This window comes from Emys orbicularis, chromosome 2 (assembly GCF_028017835.1).
Source record: "Emys orbicularis isolate rEmyOrb1 chromosome 2, rEmyOrb1.hap1, whole genome shotgun sequence".
Lineage (NCBI taxonomy): Eukaryota > Metazoa > Chordata > Testudines > Emydidae > Emys > Emys orbicularis.
The window spans coordinates 236,535,554-236,554,521 of NC_088684.1; the positions used below are offsets into that span (position 1 = coordinate 236,535,554).

At 43.3% G+C, this 18,968-nt stretch overlaps 1 protein-coding gene across 1 annotated transcript in view; it reads right to left on the reverse strand.

Moving 5' to 3' along the window:
* The window catches only part of DNAH11 (dynein axonemal heavy chain 11), a 274,673-nt gene that overhangs the window by 61,283 nt on the left and 194,422 nt on the right, over positions 1-18,968 (reverse strand). The window contains exon 62 of the mRNA XM_065398425.1: positions 8,862-8,996. Coding sequence (XP_065254497.1) covers positions 8,862-8,996 — 135 coding nt within the window. The remainder of the gene's footprint in view (positions 1-8,861; positions 8,997-18,968) is intronic.

The window sequence follows — 18,968 nt, forward strand, 5'->3', positions numbered from 1 at the left end:
CCGATGTTATATGTGACCAAGCACGGTAAAAATGGGACAGGCGGTCCCTGAAACACAGAGGGGCATCCAGAATAGAGGTTGGTACTCTGTCCTCGATCGCAGCTTCAAAACCCCTGTTTGTTTCCCGGCTGCGGCTTGCCTTGGCCATGATTCTGGCCCTGGTTAGGCGTGTTGTTGCGTCTACACCTGTTATCCCTGCCCCTCCTGCGGTACGGTTCCTGTCTAGGACGAGGGTGGTACTGTCTCTGCAGAGGTTGGGGCTTAAAGGGCTTCCTCTGCGTCACTGGGGTGTGCATCCCCAACGACTTGAGGGTAGCTCGAGAGTCCTTGAGGCTATGCAGTCTGACGTCCGTCTGGTCCGAGAACAAGCCTGATCCCTCGAACGGAAGGTCTTGGAGGGTGTTTTGCACCTCTGGGGGAAGGCCGGAAGCCTGTAGCCACGCCGAGCGTCTCATTACCACTCCTGACGTGATTGTCCTAGCGGCTGCATCCGCGGAGTCAAGGGAGGCCTGTAGAGAGGTCTTGGCTACTGCCTTCCCTTCATCTACTATGGCCGTAAATTCGGGTTGCGAGCCCTGAGGCAAGGCTTCCTTGAACTTGGAGACCGATGCCCAGGAATTGAAGTTGTGTCTGTTCAGAATCGCTTGTTGGTTTGCGATCCTCAACTGGAGGCTTCTGGACGAGTAGACCTTTCTGCCATATAAGTCCAAGCGTTTTGCCTCCTTGGCCTTGGGGGCCGGGGCTTGCTGGCCATGTCGCTCCCGTTCGTTGACCGCAGAGACGACCAGCGAACATGGTGTTGGATGAGAGAAGAGGAAATCAAACCCTTTAGATGGGGCAAAGTATTTCCTCTCCACGCCTTTTGCAGTAGGCGCACTGGAGGCTGGTGTTTGCCATACTGTCTTATAATTGGACTGGACCGTTTTTATGAGTGGGAGCGCGATCCTGGAGGGGCCCTCCGGGCTTAGAATGTCGACCATGGGGTCCTCCTGCTCAACTGTCTCCTCTGCCTGCAACCCCAAATTGAGGGCTACTCGGCGGAGCAGGTCCTGGTGCGCCCGATGGTCAATCGGGGGAGGGCCGGACACGGTTGTGCCCGCCACGGCTTCGTCTGGCGAGGAGGAGGAGGTCATGGCCTTTTGCGCGTCTTCCTCCTCCTGCAACTCCTCATCGGCTGGGTGCTCCTCGGGAGTGCGTTCCCTGACGTGGGTCTGGGACGGTGCCGGGCTTGGTGCCGAGTCAGCCCTTTCTCTCTCCGGCGGCCTGGAGACCGTGGCCTCTTTGCGAGAGGGTGGGCGCCACTGTGGAGAGCGGGACCGGTGTCCCGAGGGGCCAGATCTCGAGGTCCTGGACGGGGGGCCTTGTTGGTGGTAGGCCCAAGGGGTCCAGAATGGCCATTGTCCTGGATGGCCCCACTGTGGGTGCCACGTGGCTTCGTGCTCCCTACTGGCCTGTGCCCTGTGGGCATATCTGCTGGAATGGCCCGAGTCCACCTCCGAAACTACGGACGGTGATCTAGAGGGCCACGGCGGTGCCGTGGAACGGTGCCGGTCCAGGGTCGGAGAGTGGTGCTTTTGTGACCGGGACTGGGAGTAGCGTCTTGCTGACCTGGACCTGGATTGGTACCGGTGACCCCGGGACCGGGAGCGACTGCGGGAGGACGGTCTCGGGGATCACGCAACCGACACGTCCTGGTGCCTACTCGAGCAGGGCTGCTGGGTCGGTGCCTTGCGCTTGTTGGGGCCCGACGGTTGTGTGTCTCTCTGCGCGGAGGGAAGCCGGGAGTGCACCGAGGCGGAGCTCGACCGGGACCGGCGCCGTGAACGGTGCCAAGATGGCGACCGTGATGGGCGCATCATTGCCGGCTTGCCTTTGGATGGCAGTCTCGGCGGAATGTCCTTAGCGCGGAGGGTGCCCTCAGCGGACAATTCAATTAGGTCCTTTGCTGCCTCAAATGTGTCCGGGGTGGAGGGCTGTTCCAAAAGTTCCTCCAGCCCTTCCTCCTCACTCGACGCGCCTATCCCGGGGCTCGACGGGCCTTTCGGCGCCGGAGCCACTGGCACCGGGATCTGTGCTGGGGCCGCAACGGCCTTAGGAGCACTTGTGGTCTTCGCGGTCGCTACCCTCTTGTGCAGGGAACGTCCTCGGGCCTTGGGTTGGCCCTTCGATTTAGCCGGCGAAGACGACCGGTGCCGGAGGTGTTCCCGCTGATTCGGTGCCGTGGGCTTAGGTTGCCCCGTCGGCGTCGGATCACGAACCGATGCCGGGGCACTCCGCACCGAGGTTGACGGTGCCGTTGAAGTGGAGGGCTGTAACGCTGTCTCCATGAGCAGCTGCTTCAAGCGAAAGTCTCTCTCTTTTTTAGTCCTAGGCTTGAAAGCCTTGCAGATCTTGCAGCGCTCCTTTTGATGTGCTTCCCCCAGGCAACGGAGACACGAGTCGTGTGGGTCGCTTACTGGCATAGGCTTGCGGCACGTGGCACAAGCCTTGAAGCCTTGGGCGTGCGGCATGCCCCGCCACCCAGGGCCGGTGCCGGGGTTGGTCAAACACCCGACACAAAGAAGTTTAAGTCTTTCTAAATAGCCAGGGGGCTTGCAGCTTAACACTAACTACTAAAGAACTGATAACTGAAGATAACACTGATTACTATGCTAAGGGACACTCTCAGACGAGAGTTAGAGTTGTTCCAACGTCGCCCCGGACGGTAAGAAGGAACTGAGGGAGGGTCGGGCCGGCAGGGGTATATATACGCTAGAGCGGGGCGCCGCTCTGGCGGGAGGGGAGACCCTGCAGGCCCGACGGGAGCCGCTGAGGGAAAAAGTTTCCGACGTTCGTGCACGCGGCGCGCGTACACCTAATGTGTAATGGACGTGAACAATCACTCGAAGAAGAACCAGAATATCACAGCTAAATACAAGGTGGGACAGATTGTTAAGCATAAAAGGTTCACATATTCTAAGAGACCACTTATAAATGAAGTGGGCACTTAACATCTCTCCAGTCATAGGATGAAAGAGGATTAATAGAGAGCAAAGTGTGTTACAAATTGTTGTGATGACCCATAAAACCAGGGTCTCTGTTATGTCCATGATTTTTAGTGGCTAGCAGAGTTATGAATTTAAGTTCTCAGGCACATCTTTTGAAGGTGTTGCAGAGGTTTCCTTTCAGGAAAAGGACTGAAAAGTCAAATATGGAATGATCGTTTTGTGAACAGTGTTCACTCACAGGCCATAGGGTGCTTTTGTCTTTTATCATTTTTTGTGAGAATGAATTCGAGAGTAAAGGGTTGTCTGGTTTCACCCACATAGTTGTTGTTGGGACTTTTGATGCACTAGATGAGGTACAGCACATGCTGTGATAGGCATGTATAGGACCCATGGATCTTGAAAGGTGTGTTGTGGGAGATGATATAGCAGTTCAGATATGGCTGCAGGTTTTGTATTTGTTATTCTGGAAGGGTCTGGTGCTGTTTTGGGTTTGTGTGTCCTGGTCTGAGCGGAGCTTGCTTCTGATAATGAGTTTGGCAAGATTGGTGGGTTGTGTTTGAAGGCCAGAAGAGGAGGCTTGGAAAAGTTCTTTTTCAGTATGTGGTCCCCATTGAATATGGATTGTATTTGATGGATGATATCCCATATGCTTTGAGTGGTAGATGACAACTCGGGGTGTGTGGATAGTGGTTTGTTGTTGTTTTTTAAACTGTGTTGAAGCAGTTTCTCTCAAGGTATTTGGGTGGCCCATTCCATGATGCAATCTACTTTTGTGGTGGAGTGTCCTTGTCTGGTGAAGGCAGTTTTAAGAGTGTTAACATGTGTATCCTGAAATTTTCTTTGGAGCATATTCTGTGACATCTGTGACCCTGGCTGTAGATAACAGATTTCTTGATGGAATGGCTACTGTAGAGAGAAGCTTGATGATCCATGGGATTCTTGTTTATAGCTACCTGTTGGGTTCTATTTTTGAAATGGATTGTGGTGTCCAGGAAGATGACAGTCAGGGAATGCTCTAGAGAGAATTTGATGGATGGGTGGTGGTTGTTCAAGTTGTGGTGGAAATCTATGAGGGAATTTAGGTCATCTGTCCAGAGGATGAAAATATCATCAATGTATCTCAGGTATACCATATATTTCATATTGCATTTTTAAAAAATTCTTCCTTGAAGTGGCCCATGAAGAGGCTGGCATATTAGAGAACTATCCTGGTACTCTTTGCTGTTCCCATGTTTGAGCAAAGTGTTTGTTGTTAAATGTAGAGTTATTGTAGGTGAGGATGAAATGGATGAGTTTGGTGATGTGTTTGGGATGGATATTGGAGTGTTATCCATTGTCCCACACATAACCCTCTCAACCCACACCTGGTACGGAGGAGAAGGGCCCTGAGGTGTTTCTGGGGCAGTCCCAGTCCTTGCGCTGTGTCAGGGTTGTGTGCAGCCTCACCGCTGAGTCTGTGTCCAGGGTGGGGGGAGGTGATCTCCCACCTTTGGGCAACCAGTGGCCTGTGCTCCCCAATGCCACACTGGAGCCTTCACATTTATTTGACAAATAAAATTTGCAGAATTTTAAAATATTGTGCACAGAATGCCCTCAGGAGTAACAACGTGCATCCCAACTATCCACAAAGATAACTGAAGTATCTTTACCCAAACCACAATTCTTAATTGTGTGAGCATTTTAAGCCTCATGGTGTGAACTCATGAAATGCAACTTGATACGTGTGATGGTGCTTAATTCTAAATGTGTTCTCATGCATAAGAGATGTCCATCAAATGGTGAGAATAAGGACTGTTTTTGTTTAAAGCACTAACAATTACTTCTGTAATCAAGCACCTTCATTTTGAAGTATTTTAGATATCCAGTACTTTTTGTAGACCCTATTAGATTCTTCCTTAAATCATTAGCTTAAGTCAACCAGACAATAAATCCATTAATGTACAAGAGGGCTTTTAGATTTATCCATTCTCCTTCCTTGTTGTCACTGGTTGGTAAGTCATAAACAAAGTGCACCCACCTCATTTTCCAAAATAGCTTTGAAATTTGAAGATTTACTAAACATAGAATGATAGTCTATTTAAATCTTCAGTAATTTTACCATACTACCCAAGAACCATAAATCACTAGTGACATTGGATAACAAGGGTTTAAGAGTTGGAACATGGAGTGTAATAAATTTCCAGACAGTTAAAAATCACTATAATTTTATTCTAATGTATTATAGATTGCCTGTAATGTCATCCTGGCCGGGGTGACCCATTTCTAATTTTGAACAGCTGTTCAGCTCGGGAGTTAGTTAATGATTAAATATAAATTGCCTGATTTATTAGTCTGAATGGCTGAGCTTCCAGGTCAATGCTATATAGACAAAATCATCAGTCTTGATGCTTTTCAGAAGTTAACTGTCTCCTGTTCTAGTCAAAAAGAATTTATTCTCAGAGGAAAAGATGACATTTTGAATGAATCCTTTAAAATACTTTTTCTTATCTTACACAATACTACCACTAAAGAAAACTCTCTGTCTTTGTAAATAATTTTCTTCACATTTGAAATAAACCCTTAAAACCAAGTCTTAGTGATTACTACCAGGCATAGACCCATTGAGAACTCAGTGGGATTACACATGGTAGTAAGTTCTTGCAACATCTGGCTAATGTTGAGAATTTGAGGTTTGTCTTGCTCCAACTAAAACTGTTCATTCCCAGCTAATAAGAAAATACACCAGTGATTTCACTGTGCTGTAACAAACAGAATCATTTTTTTCTTCTTTAAGTGTTTGACAACATGCAAGTTGAAATTAACTAGATGACAAAAACTGGTTTGTTTTAATCACATCAGATGGTTTCAGTAAATTAAACTCCCTCATTCTGCTTTTCAAACTGACCTAATCTCCTTGATTGCAGTCTTTACTGCCTGACTGCAGAAATACAGTGTTTTGTAGCCTTGTTGGTCCCAGGATACTAGAGAGACAAGGTGCGTGAGGTAATAGCTTTTATTGGACCAACTTCTATTGGTAAGAGAGACATGCTTTCAAGCTTACACAGAGCTCTTCTTCAGGTGACCTTGAAAGCTTGTCTCTCTCACCAATAGAAGTTGGTCCTATAAAAGATATTACCTCATCCACCTTGTCTGCAGAAATGGAGGCATTCCTTGGAAAAGAAGAGAGTTGTGTTCTTGCAGAATACATAAACAAGGACTTTATGAAATCTAACTGAACTAAGACTGTCAAGCGATTAAAATATTAATCGCTATTAAACGTGATTAAAAAAATTAATCACGATTAATCGTGTGATTAATCACATTGTTAAACAATAGAATACCATTTATTTTAAAAAAATTGGATGTTTTCTACATTTTCAAATATATTGATTTCAATTACAACACAGAATACAAAGTGTACAGTGCTCACTTTATATTTATTTTTATATTACAAGTATTTGCACTGTAAAAAAAAAAAGAAATAGTATTTTTCAATTCACCTAATACAAGTACTGCAGTGCAATCTCTTTATCATGAAAGTTGAACTTACAAATGTAGAATTATGTACCAAAAAACCTGCATTCAAAAATAAAACAATGTAAAATTTTAGAGCCTGTAGGTCCACTCAGTCCTACTTCTGGTTCAGCCAATCTCTCAGACAAACAAGTTTGTTTCCATTTGCAGGAGATAATGCTGCCCGCTTCTTGTTTACAATGTCACCTGAAAGTGAGAACAGGCATTCTCATGGCACAGTTGGAGTCGGCATCACAAGATATTTACGTGCCAGATGTGCTAAAGATTCATGTGTCCCTTCATGCTTCAACTACCATTCCAGGGGACATGTGTCCATGCTGATGATGGGTTCTGCTCAATAACCATCTAAAGCAGTGTGGACCGATGCATGTTCACTTTCATTATCTGAGTCAGATGCCACAAGCAGAAGGTTGATTTTCTTTTTTGGTGGTTCGGGTTCTGTACTTTCCGCATCGGAGTGTTGCTCTTTTAAGACATCTGAAAGCATTCTCCACACCTTGTCCCTCTCAGATTTTGGAAGGCACTTCAGATTCTTAAACCTTGGGTTGAGTGCTGTAGCTATCTTTAGAAATCTCACATTGGTACCTTCTTTGTGTTTTGTCAAATCTGCAGTGAAAGTGTTCTTAAAATGAACAACATGTGCTGGATCATCATCCGAGACTACTATAACATGAAATATATGGCAGAATGCAGGTAAAACAGCAGGGGACATACAGTTCTCCCCCCCAAGGAGTTCAGTCACAAATTTAATTAACACATTTTTTTAACAAGCGTCATCAGCATGGAAGCACGTCCTCTGGAATGGTGGCTGAAGCATGAAGGGGCATATGAATGTTTAGCATATCTGGCATGTAAATACCTTGCAATGCCGGCTACAAAAGTGCTATGCGAACGTCTGGTCTCACTTTCAGGTGACATTGTAAATAAGAAGCGGGCAGCATTATCTCCTGTAAATGTAAACAAACTTGTTTGTCTGAGCGATTGGCTGAACAAGAAGTAGGACTGAGTGGACTTGCAGGCTCTAAAATTTTACATTGCTTTATTTTTGAGTGCAGTTATGTAACAAAAAAAATCTACATTTGTAAGTTGCACTTTCACAACAAAGAGATTGCACTACAGTACTTGTATGAGGTGAATTGAAAAATACTATTTCTTTTGTTAATCATTCTTGTAGTGCAAATATTTGTAATAAAAATAATATACACTTTGATTTCAATTACAACACAGAATACAATATACACCTCTACCCCGATATAATGCTATCCTCGGGAGCCAAAAAATCTTACCGAGTTAGAGGTGAAACCACGTTATATCGAACTTGCTTTGATCTGCCGGAGTGCGCAGCCCCGCCCCCCGCAGAGCACTGCTTAACCACGTTATATCCGAATTCGTGTTATATCGGGTCGCGTTTTATCGGGGTAGAGGTGTATATGAAAATGTAGAAAAACTTCCAAAATATTTAATAAATTTCAATTGGTATTCTATTGTTTAACAGTGCGATTAATCGACAGCCCTAAACTAAACTTTATTGTATTTTTAAAAATCTTTTTAGATTTAGAAGAGCATAGGAATGTAAGTAGTATAACCATCTTCCATGTATTTATTATTTTATTATTGTTAATACTAATTTACCAAGGAAGGATGTGTAATAAATTCTACATATTGTGTCAAGACAACATTATCTGTGAGAGTAATTAGGGAAGCCATATAGCAGCACTATGTCTTACTTGAATGGCTGTATAGAAACTGACCATTAAACAGGCATCTGTTTTGCTATGATGATATTTGTCTACACATAAAGATAATGGCTACATTGAAATTTATACTATGTTTTTTTTAATAAAAATGCATTTAGTTCCTATTAAATATGAATAGTTTTGCAACAGCAATACAAAAAAAATCCAACTAGTGTATTCTACTTATTTACAGACTAAGTGCAATGTGGGCGGATGCAATATGACTCAATCCTGACCTAGAGGATTGTTCAGTCTCTCTGCTCATTAACCAGAGGCTGCCCATGCTGTCACAATGTGTTCACGTTGTGTACAAATGTGGTGACTTAGTTATGGAGACTTTTCTCTGGGGGCCATGTAAACATAACCTAGTGAGGGGCATGTGATTTTTAAAAAAATGCATGACACCTCTGATAGTATTGTCAGATTTTGGTTGCCTCTTAACCTAATAGGCAAGGTAAGTTATGTTTGCTTGCTTGTTTTTACTGAATTGATTTAAATAATCTGTCACCTGAGAATTTAATACCGTACGCACTAGAATTTTTTAATGTAATCAAAATAGTTTAAAATATTTGGAATATTTTAATTAGTAATTTTGAAAACAGCATTAAGAAAAAAATCTACTTGCCTGAAGTCCCTTGACAAGTCTGTTAGCCAGCTCAATTGTTTTGTTGGTTCGGTTCACATCTTCTTGACATCGGACTTTTTTTGCTATTGCTTTTTCAAATGAAGCCGTGAGTCTGCATAGATTGCTATCCAGCTCCTGCACAACAGAGTCAGATATAGGTTTTGTAACCTCAGCCATTTTTTCTGTACTTTAATAATATTTTACATGTATATAATGACGTTCATTCTGAAGGATGTGAAGTCTTTAAAGCAGGAACTGTGTCTTCCTATATGCCTATGGAGCTCCTGGCAGATTTTGTGTGCTGTGTGCATGCACACACACACACACACACACACACATTCCAGAGGGTCTTATTAAGCATACATTGGCAGACATAGATCACTAGGTAAGTGAAGAGTACACTGCACCACAGTGATAGGTGGGGTAAGTCTGAAGTTACTCCTTTTATAAGGAGTCAGATTTCTGCTTTAATATGATGAGGATGAGTATTATGGTAAGGCATAAAGATCCCAACCAAGATTGGGACTCCATTGTACTAGACACCGTACAAACACATAGCAAGAAATAATCCCTGCTCCAAAGAGCTTACAATCAAAACAGACAGCAAAAGGATGAGGGAAAGGAATTGTAATCATCCCCATTTTACAGAAGGACATCAGGGCACAGGGACATCAAGTGACATGCCCTCTGTCACACAGGAAGTCTGTAGTGGATGCGGGAAGGGAATGCAGATCTCAAGTCCAGTCCAGTGCTTTAACCAAAAGACCACCATGATTCTTCCTCTCTGCTCGTTGTTATACATGAGAATCCTAGGTCTCTTCTAACCTGGAAGATTCTATGATTAACTGAAGAACTAGTAGTATCACAAGAGACTGAAAGGTGAGCAAATGAGAGGGGAAAAGATTTTTAGACAAGAATGTTCAAAACTATTTCTAATTCTTCCCTCTTTAACTGAAACATCTGAGAAACACTTGGAGAATTTTTTAAATTAATTATTATTATTAAAGATTCATCAGCCCAACTCTTCCATTAAAGCTGAAGAAATCTCTCAATAATCCTTGAAAGTTTCCAACAAGTCCAAAAAGCTAGGGAAGACCCGACATTTTCCCGACTTCTACAACCAAAAATTAAAAGCCACCTTCTGTTTATGAATAAGGCTGTGAGTCTTTCACAGAGGTCATGGAAGTCACAGATTCTGTGACTTTCCGGGACCTCCGTGACTTCTGCAGTGGCTGTTGTGGCTGACCCCAGGGCCGCCCGAGCAGCTGGGGTGACCCCGGGGCCAGCCACACCGGCTGCTGCTTGGACGGCCCCAGGCAGCTGGTCCCGGGAGCAGCAGCGGCGCCCCCGGGCCGCCTCCCCCTGGAGGAGCAGCAACGGCGCCGCCCGACCCCCCCCCCCAGGAGCAGCAGCGACAGCCAGAGCATCCCCCTCCCCCACAGAACAAGCAGCATCGGTCACTGTCCGTGACTTTGTTTATTGCCCATGACCTGCCCATGACTTTTACTAAAAATACCCATGACTAAATTGTAGCCTTATTTATGACAAAGAATCAAAAAAGGACACAAACACATTCTTCTCCTTTCACAGGTCACCTTTAACAATCATTAATAGAAGGTTGAAAAAAAAAAGTCCAATGTATTTATCATAGATTTCGTTTCTCAATCTCCCAGGCATCCTCTCCCCTATACTTCCAAAGGGAAATTAATACTTCCTAGCACAGTAAAAAAATAAAAAGATAAATGAGTGAAGAAACATGAAAGAAAGATGGCATCAAAGTCAGATGCTTGAATGGCAGATTTAACAAAAAAGTAACCAGCTTGGAGAGTCTCATTTTTGCATATGAACATCCAGGTGAGGCATTACAAGAACAGAGTAAAAAAGACTTTTGAAAGAAAGCAGTTGCAGAGAGGTCTTCTGAAGCCATTTTGCTGTCCCAAAGCGGTTTTAGAAACTGCTTAGCTAACTTCTGCCTTGCACAAAAATAACTCCATCTCAGAGGTACTAGAAGAAGAGCTGCCAAGAATCAAAGAGTACACAGTTCCACAACAGAATGATTTCCCGGGAAGAAAAGTTTTAGACTAGAATTACCAAGATCAGTAGTTTGGATAGGCAAATTCATGGGAGTGAAAACAGACAATCAGGAAAATTTCAAAGAATTCAAGCAGTACAATGAGAACAATAAAATGTTGGAAAGAAGGGAACAGCTGGAATGCCAGGTTAGATCCTGATATGTAAGGGTGATTTGTATTGGCTGCCTCATTACCCACAAGATTTCTATTTTGTTTATGAAGGTGTTTATGATGATGATTTTAAGCCTGGAAATTAAAGATGACCCCTTTTGTGTGACAAAATCCTCTGAGGGCTTCCAAAGGGACACTTGAGAAAGATGGAATGTTAAACTGTGATCCTATCAGATTTAATGGACTGTGAGTGAGTCCTGAATGCAGCAAATAGTAAGAAGAGTCTAACATACAAAGCTAAAAACATTTTTCTTTCATGACTGTGGAGAATGATGGAGATATCTGTATTATCTTTTATGAATACCATGTCTCTCAAAAAGAACACGGAGTACTTGTGGCATCTTAGAGACTAACAAATTTATTTGAGCATAAGCTTTTGTGGGCTAAAACCCACTTCATCAGATGCATGCAGTGGAAAATACAGTAGGAAGATATATATATATACACAGAAGATATACATATAGTTGCCATACTAACTATAACGAGAGTAATCAATTAAGGTGGCTATAATTTCCCCCCCTACTGTTACTCACGCCTTCTTGTCAACTGTTGGAAATGGGCCACCCTGATTATCACTACAAAAGTTTTTTTTCTCCTGCTGATAACTGCCCACCTTAATTGATTACTCTCATTATAGTTAGTATGGCAACACCCATTTTTTCATGTCCTCTGTGTATATATATATATATATATCTTCCTACTGTATTTTCCACTGCATGCATCTGATGAAGTGGGTTTTAGCCCACAAAAGCTTATGCTCAAATAAATTTGTTAGTCTCTAAGGTGCCACAAGTACTCCTCATTCTTTTTGCTGATACAGACTAACATGGCTACTACTCTGAAATATGTATCTCAGTTTACCTGCTTGATATTATCCTGCCTGACTGCATAGAGTCCAATCAAAGGAGACTGTTAGGGGGAACAAACAGGAAGCAAAACAATGACAAAGATAAGGTGCCACCAGTGAGAATACAGAGGGTCCTCATGGAAACAATGCAGGAGCTATTTATTGGGGAATGCCCACCTGCCTGGTTCCAGTCAGACCAGGTTATTTTTTCCCAAGCCTAGGATCAAAGTGGCACTAAACCATTAAAGACACAATGGCCCAAGGAGGTAACACTGTGTTAAACTGTTTCAACACAACACAAAGAGCGGAGACTATCTAGAAAATACATTAAAATGTTTCAATTAGTACTAAATAGCAGATGCTCTTAATGATTTTAGTAATAAAATAAAAACAATAGAAATTTTCAACTATTATATTATGACATCAGTAGTATCATTGCATAATATGACATGTCATTAAGGAATATAAAAAGAAAAAGAAAAAAGTATATGAAATATAAAATTCCAAAAAATTTCCAAAACAAAAGTTTTCAGAATTTTCATTTCATGGGAAATGTCAAGAATGGAATGAAAACAAAATTTTGAAATGTCAAAATTTCCCACATAACAGAAATTCCAAGTCTTAACCATCTCTAGTGAGGAGTTGCCACAGAGACACACAGAGAATGCTGCATGGGCTTTCTCCTCCAAACCTGGAACGGGGGTCTGGGCTGAATAGAACTTACCCAAAACTTGCAAGGAAATAAAAAAAAGTTTAGGTATAGCACAGGCATATAGGCCTTCTGAAGTTTTATCCCTCTGCGCTCTGCTTGTTATGTACCTTTGGGTGAATAAATAATGCTTTGTTTAGAACAGTGGTTTTCAACCTTTTTTCATTTGCGGACCCATTAAAAATTTTGAATGGAGGTACAGACCTCTTTGAAAATCTTAGACATAGTCTGTTGACTCTCAGGGTTTCGTGGACCACAGGTTGAAAACCACTGGCTTAGAAGCAGCTCTTGAGTCAGCTGCTGGTTTTAAATCAGCTGCTGGTTACAGGCTCCTGGAGGAAGATGGATTACAGGTGCCAAACACAGCTGGGTCTGTCCTGTTATCACAGTTGGTAAACAGAGGAGCTGCAGCCCAGAGATCCACTCTTAGGCCTGGTCTACACTACGACTTTAATTCGGATTTAGCTGCTTTAATTCGAATTAACGCTTGACCCGTCCACACAACGAAGCCATTTAATTCGAATTAAAGAGCCCTTTAATTCGATTTCTGTACTCCTCCTCGACGAGAGGAGTAGCGTCAAAATCGGTATTGTTAATCCGAATTAAGGTTAGTGTGGCCGCAATTCGATGTTATTGGCAATTAGATGTTATTGGCTACCCACAATGCAACGCTCTGGAAATCGATGCTACTACGGTAGCTTGGACGCACACCACCGAATTAATGGTGCCTAGTGTGGCCGAATACATTCGAATTTATAAAATCGGTTTCCTAAATTCGAATTATATAAATTCGGATTAATCCTGTAGTGTAGACATACCCTTAGAGTGGTAGGACTGCGTGGCTCTACCCAGAAAGGGGTGAAAGTAGTGAAACCTGTCACCAAAGAGATGCACTTGACAGGAACTAAAAGGGGGTCTAAAGCACAGCTCACCCTGTAACCACCATACTGTGAGGATCTGGGGAAACAGAACCTAGGCCTGTGGGTCCATGAGCAATTGCCACATCCATGCTGCCACCCAACAGATCTGGCAGAGCAGTGATTGATGGGCTGTGAGCCTTGTGAGGCCAAGCACCACTGGATGTCCTTCCCAGAGAGGCCCTGGCTAGAGGAGCCTACCACATTCCCTTATTGGCCCAGGTACACTATTTAAGACCTAGGGAAAACATCTGGAGGCTATCTGTGCATCAAGGCAGACCACTGACCTGCTGTGTAGATACACCCGGCCTTGTTACAGCTCAACGTTGCTCCTGCCTTCCCTGACTCCAGGTAACTCAGTTCTGGCCCTTGGCTTGTGTATCCTGGCTCTGATCACTAGGCTTGACTGCTCCTGCCCCAATTCCTGACAGATATTGACCAGGGCCCATTTACAGAGGCCAGCAACTGGGAATTTAGCATCATAAAGACAGAACACAGTCAGGAGTTTCCTTTTTTTTTTTTTTCCTGGAGAAGTGCCGATTACAGTATTGCCAACCTCAAAAAATAAAAAATCATGAGATTTTCCCCAAACATTCATGTGATTTAAAAAAAATCCCAAACATTATATTGTGTTTTATTTTGGGTCTGTCTTTTGAACTCCCCCTGCCCATCCCTAGTGTGTGTGAGAGAGACAGTTAGTGTTTCCCACTCTCCCACATTTATTGGGTAAGGAGATTTTTCACCCCCACATCTGCCCATCCCCATCCCTGCAATTAATTCTGCCCCCCAACCTCCAAATCAATCCTGTCCCCACATCGGTTCAGCCGCCCGACAGCCCCCACCATACATCAGTTCAGCACCCACCCTCCATCTATTCAGCCCCCCAGCCTTCCAGGTTGGTGGGGAGCAGCTCTGGGGTTCTTCACTCCCTTTGCCCCTTCCCAGGCCAGGGGATGCAGAAGCAACGGTTCCACCCTGTCCCTGTTGCTCACAGAAGAAAAGGGAAAAAGAGGAAATGGAGCCATCTTGAACCACTGGGTTCTGTAGCTCCCTCCTGTTCCCTCCCTTCCTTCCTGTGAGGGTAGATTCAGGTTGCTGAGGGGAGGGGAAGGGGAAGAGAGCTCTCTTCCTGCAGCAGCTTGGATTGGCTGCCTGCCCCATTTACCCACCAGCTGGGGCTAAGCAACCAATCAGAAGGGGTTTGCCGCCTGGCAGGGCTCAAATTGGTTAGAAGACTGGAGCTTCTCACATTATTGAGAAACCGGACTCCAGCTCCCGCCAAAATCCTGTCACTCATGAAAAAATCACGAGAATTGGCAATATTGCAATTATACATACATTTTCTTGAACAAAAATCATCGAAGAGTGAAAGCAGTGCCTGTCATGGGGAAAGTACTAATGAATCTGGCCAGTGATCTTCCTCTAAGAACAATCTATCTCAATTTCTTGCTTCTATGGCATTTTCTGATCGGGATGCATTTTTAGCTTCATGACCTTCAACATACCTAAAGTAAACTGCTATTATAATACAATACACTTCCTGTCAGCTACACCAATGTTTGTATAACTATAGTTATACAGAGCTTTTCATCCTAAATCTCTTTAAATTCTATGGGATGATGCACACTCATTTTTAAACACTTATTACTGAGCAAAGCATGTACTACTATGAATGTTGCCCTGGAATCTCTGTTAGACCAGTGGTCTCCAAACTTTTTTGATCATGCACCCCATCAGCAAAAATTTTTTGAGCACGCACCCCCTGCTCCCGGCCAAACTGCCGAGGGAGGGGGAAAAAAAATCGGCGCTGCTCCGGCGGCGCTCCTCCTGCTGCGCACCCCGAAGGATCCTCTTGCGCACTCCCTGGGGTACACGCACCCCACTTTGGAGACCACTGTGTTAGATCACTGATGGTAGCAAGCACTTGCACTCAGTAGTAAATGCTAGCTGGATTAGGCCCTTAGATTGTAATCTCTTTAAGGTAAGAAATGTATTTTACACCATTATAAAGTGATGGATAAATTTGTGGTGTTATGCAAACAATTTTAAAGATAAATAATAAAAACAACATCTCCCATCCAAATATCAACCTAGCTCGACCCTGCCTAGGCTGAGCTCTAATACACACCGTATTATCTCTGTGTGTGTATAAACAATTTACACAAGGGTTTTTAGCATATGGTCTTACTTTGGTGCTTCCGGTATAGTATGCCCCCAACACTATTGAAGTAATGGACTATAATGTCTTTACAGTGGGGTTGCCGAGTCCTGCTGGGTCAAATATTTATCAGTTAATTTTTTTTTAAATGGAATTGTTTTCTATTTATTGTATTTCCTAATATGGGCTCTGATTCCCCCGTACATTTACTTCAGAGTATAGTACCTAGTATCATAAGTGGTCCCATTAAAAATATTGGGAACCGTCACTGAAGTAAGTGTTTGCAGGCTTGGGCATGTGCATGTAAACCCAGCCTTAAAGGTTTTACACTCAGAAGAAATCTGTGCGCTTAATTTTTCTTTTAGTAATTTTAATTGGTGTTAAAACACAACAAATATTTAAACAATGTACAGCATTTGCACCAGTAGGTATATCTGTCATTTTAAAAAAAAACTACAATAAACCATTATGATATTGTTTGCACTTGACAAGGATTTTAATTTGTCATTTTACAATATATTTTAGAAGGCATTAAAAGTGAAAGGTGAAGCTCATAGTGTCACCTAAGCTGACTATATATTATTGATTAATGACTAACGGCTGCAATGATTATTAATCATTATAGAAAACTGCTATCTACAAAAAATTCTATTTGAAAAATATTTACAACTTTCTCTGCTGGCCAATAAAAAGGTACTGGGACATAGGGCAGGGAGCCATTTGGAAATCCATGAGTCTAGTCTAGAGACAGAGCTCACTAATGACACTCTGCCTTTAACTCTATTCTTCAAAAGACTGGGATGGGGAACGGGAGTGCATTGAAGGATAGAGGTCAGTGAATGGATGGACTGATGTTTGGATGGCTGTAGGAAAAATGTAAATGTCTACTTCAGTATGATGAATCAAGAGATTCTTGACAGAAAAGTAACTCTCACCATTCTTATCCCATTTATATAAAGAGGAAAAGTAGGCAGTTAATTACATCGTAGTAATGGGGACTGGTGCTCACAACTGATGTGGAAAATCTTTATCTTTTTATTACACTGCTTGATTTGACACTGCAAAAATAACAGGAGTACTTGTGGCACCTTAGAGACTAACAAATTTATTAGAGCATAAGCTTTCGTGGGCTACAACCCACTTCTTCGGATGCATATAGAGTGAACCATATATTGAGGAGATATATATACACACACATACAGAGAGCATGAACAGGTGGGAGTTGTCTTACCAACTCTGAGAGGCCAATTAAGTAAGAGAAAAAAAAAAAACTTTTGAAGTGATAATCAAGATGGTTCAGTACAGACAGTTTGATAAGAAGCAAGTGTGAAAATACTTACAAGGGGAGATAGATTCAATGTTTGTAATGGCTCAGCCATTCCCAATCCCTATTTAGCCCTGAGTTGATTGTGTCTAGTTTGCATATCAATTCCAGCTCAGCAGTCTCTCGTTGGAGTCTGTTTTTGAAGTTTTTCTGTTTTAAGATAGCCACCCGCAGGTCTGTCAAAGAATGGCCAGACAGGTTAAAGTGTTCTCCCACTGGTTTTTGAGTATTATGATTCCTGATGTCAGATTTGTGTCCATTAATTCTTTTGCGTAGAGACTGTCCGGTTTGGCCAATGTACATGGCAGAGGGGCATTGCTGGCACATGATGGCATATATCACATTGGTAGATGTGCAGGTGAACGAGCCACTGATGGTATAGCTGATGTGATTAGGCCACATATCTATTCAAGTGACACCATCATAGGGCCTAATCACATCAGCTATACCATCAGTGGCTCGTTCACCTGCACATCTACCAATGTGATATATGCCATCATGTGCCAGCAATGCCCCTCTGCCATGTACATTGGCCAAACCGGACAGTCTCTACGCAAAAGAATTAATGGACACAAATCTGACATCAGGAATCATAATACTCAAAAACCAGTGGGAGAACACTTTAACCTGTCTGGCCATTCTTTGACAGACCTGCGGGTGGCTATCTTAAAACAGAAAAACTTCAAAAACAGACTCCAACGAGAGACTGCTGAGCTGGAATTGATATGCAAACTAGACACAATCAACTCAGGGCTAAATAGGGATTGGGAATGGCTGAGCCATTACAAACATTGAATCTATCTCCCCTTGTAAGTATTTTCACACTTGCTTCTTATCAAACTGTCTGTACTGAACCATCTTGATTATCACTTCAAAAGTTTTTTTTTCTTCTCTTACTTAATTGGCCTCTCAGAGTTGGTAAGACAACTCCCACCTGTTCATGCTCTCTGTATGTGTGTGTATATATATCTCCTCAATATATGGTTCACTCTATATGCATCCGAAGAAGTGGGTTGTAGCCCACGAAAGCTTATGCTCTAATAAATTTGTTAGTCTCTAAGGTGCCACAAGTACTCCTGTTATTTTTGCGGATACAGACTAACACGGCTGCTACTCTGAAACCTGATTTGACACTGGTGTAAGTTATTTTACACGTGTGGAATACCTGCTTGTGGTGGTATGTATAGGCACCTGGTGATTAGTTAGCCTTGGAAGCTTTCCTGGGCTCACTCAGACTGAGTTTACTGTTGATGTAGAGAGAGAAGGGCAGGCACTTTAAATCAGGAGTGACCATCTTTAAATATTAGAGAGCCCCAATTTTTCATTTTTTCTTGTATTGTGGAAGGCCACAAACAAAGTAAAGGATAGAAGGATCTTATCAGGAAGGCTGGCTACAGAAGGTTTTTGGCAGCTGGAAGGGGGGTAAGGTCTGGTGCTTGGTCTGTGGGGTGCCCATTTCACATTCTCTTCCCCTAAATGATCACATTTGCCTTCTCTCCATGCCCACTATTACAGGGTCCAGATCCCCCACAATGTGACTCTTCCCTACGGTTCTATTACAGCACTCTCCTGTACTGCCTACCTTCAAATCCCTGGTGAACTGTATTCACTGTCAAACCTGGGGCACTTCAGAAGAGACTGCGAATGGAGTGCCCTGTAGAAGGTAGCACATGGGGGGAGGGATAGCTCAGTGGTTTGAGCATTGGCCTGCTAACCCCAGGGTTGTGAGTTCAATCCTTGAGGGGGCCACTTAGGGATCTGGGGCAAAATCAGTACTTGGTCCTGCTAGTGAAGGAAGGGGGCTGGACCTGGACCTGATGACCTTACATGGTTCCTTCCAGTTCTATGAGATAGGTATATCAGCTGGGAGCTACTGTATTGGGCCTTGCCTATGTTGAAAAGTTACATT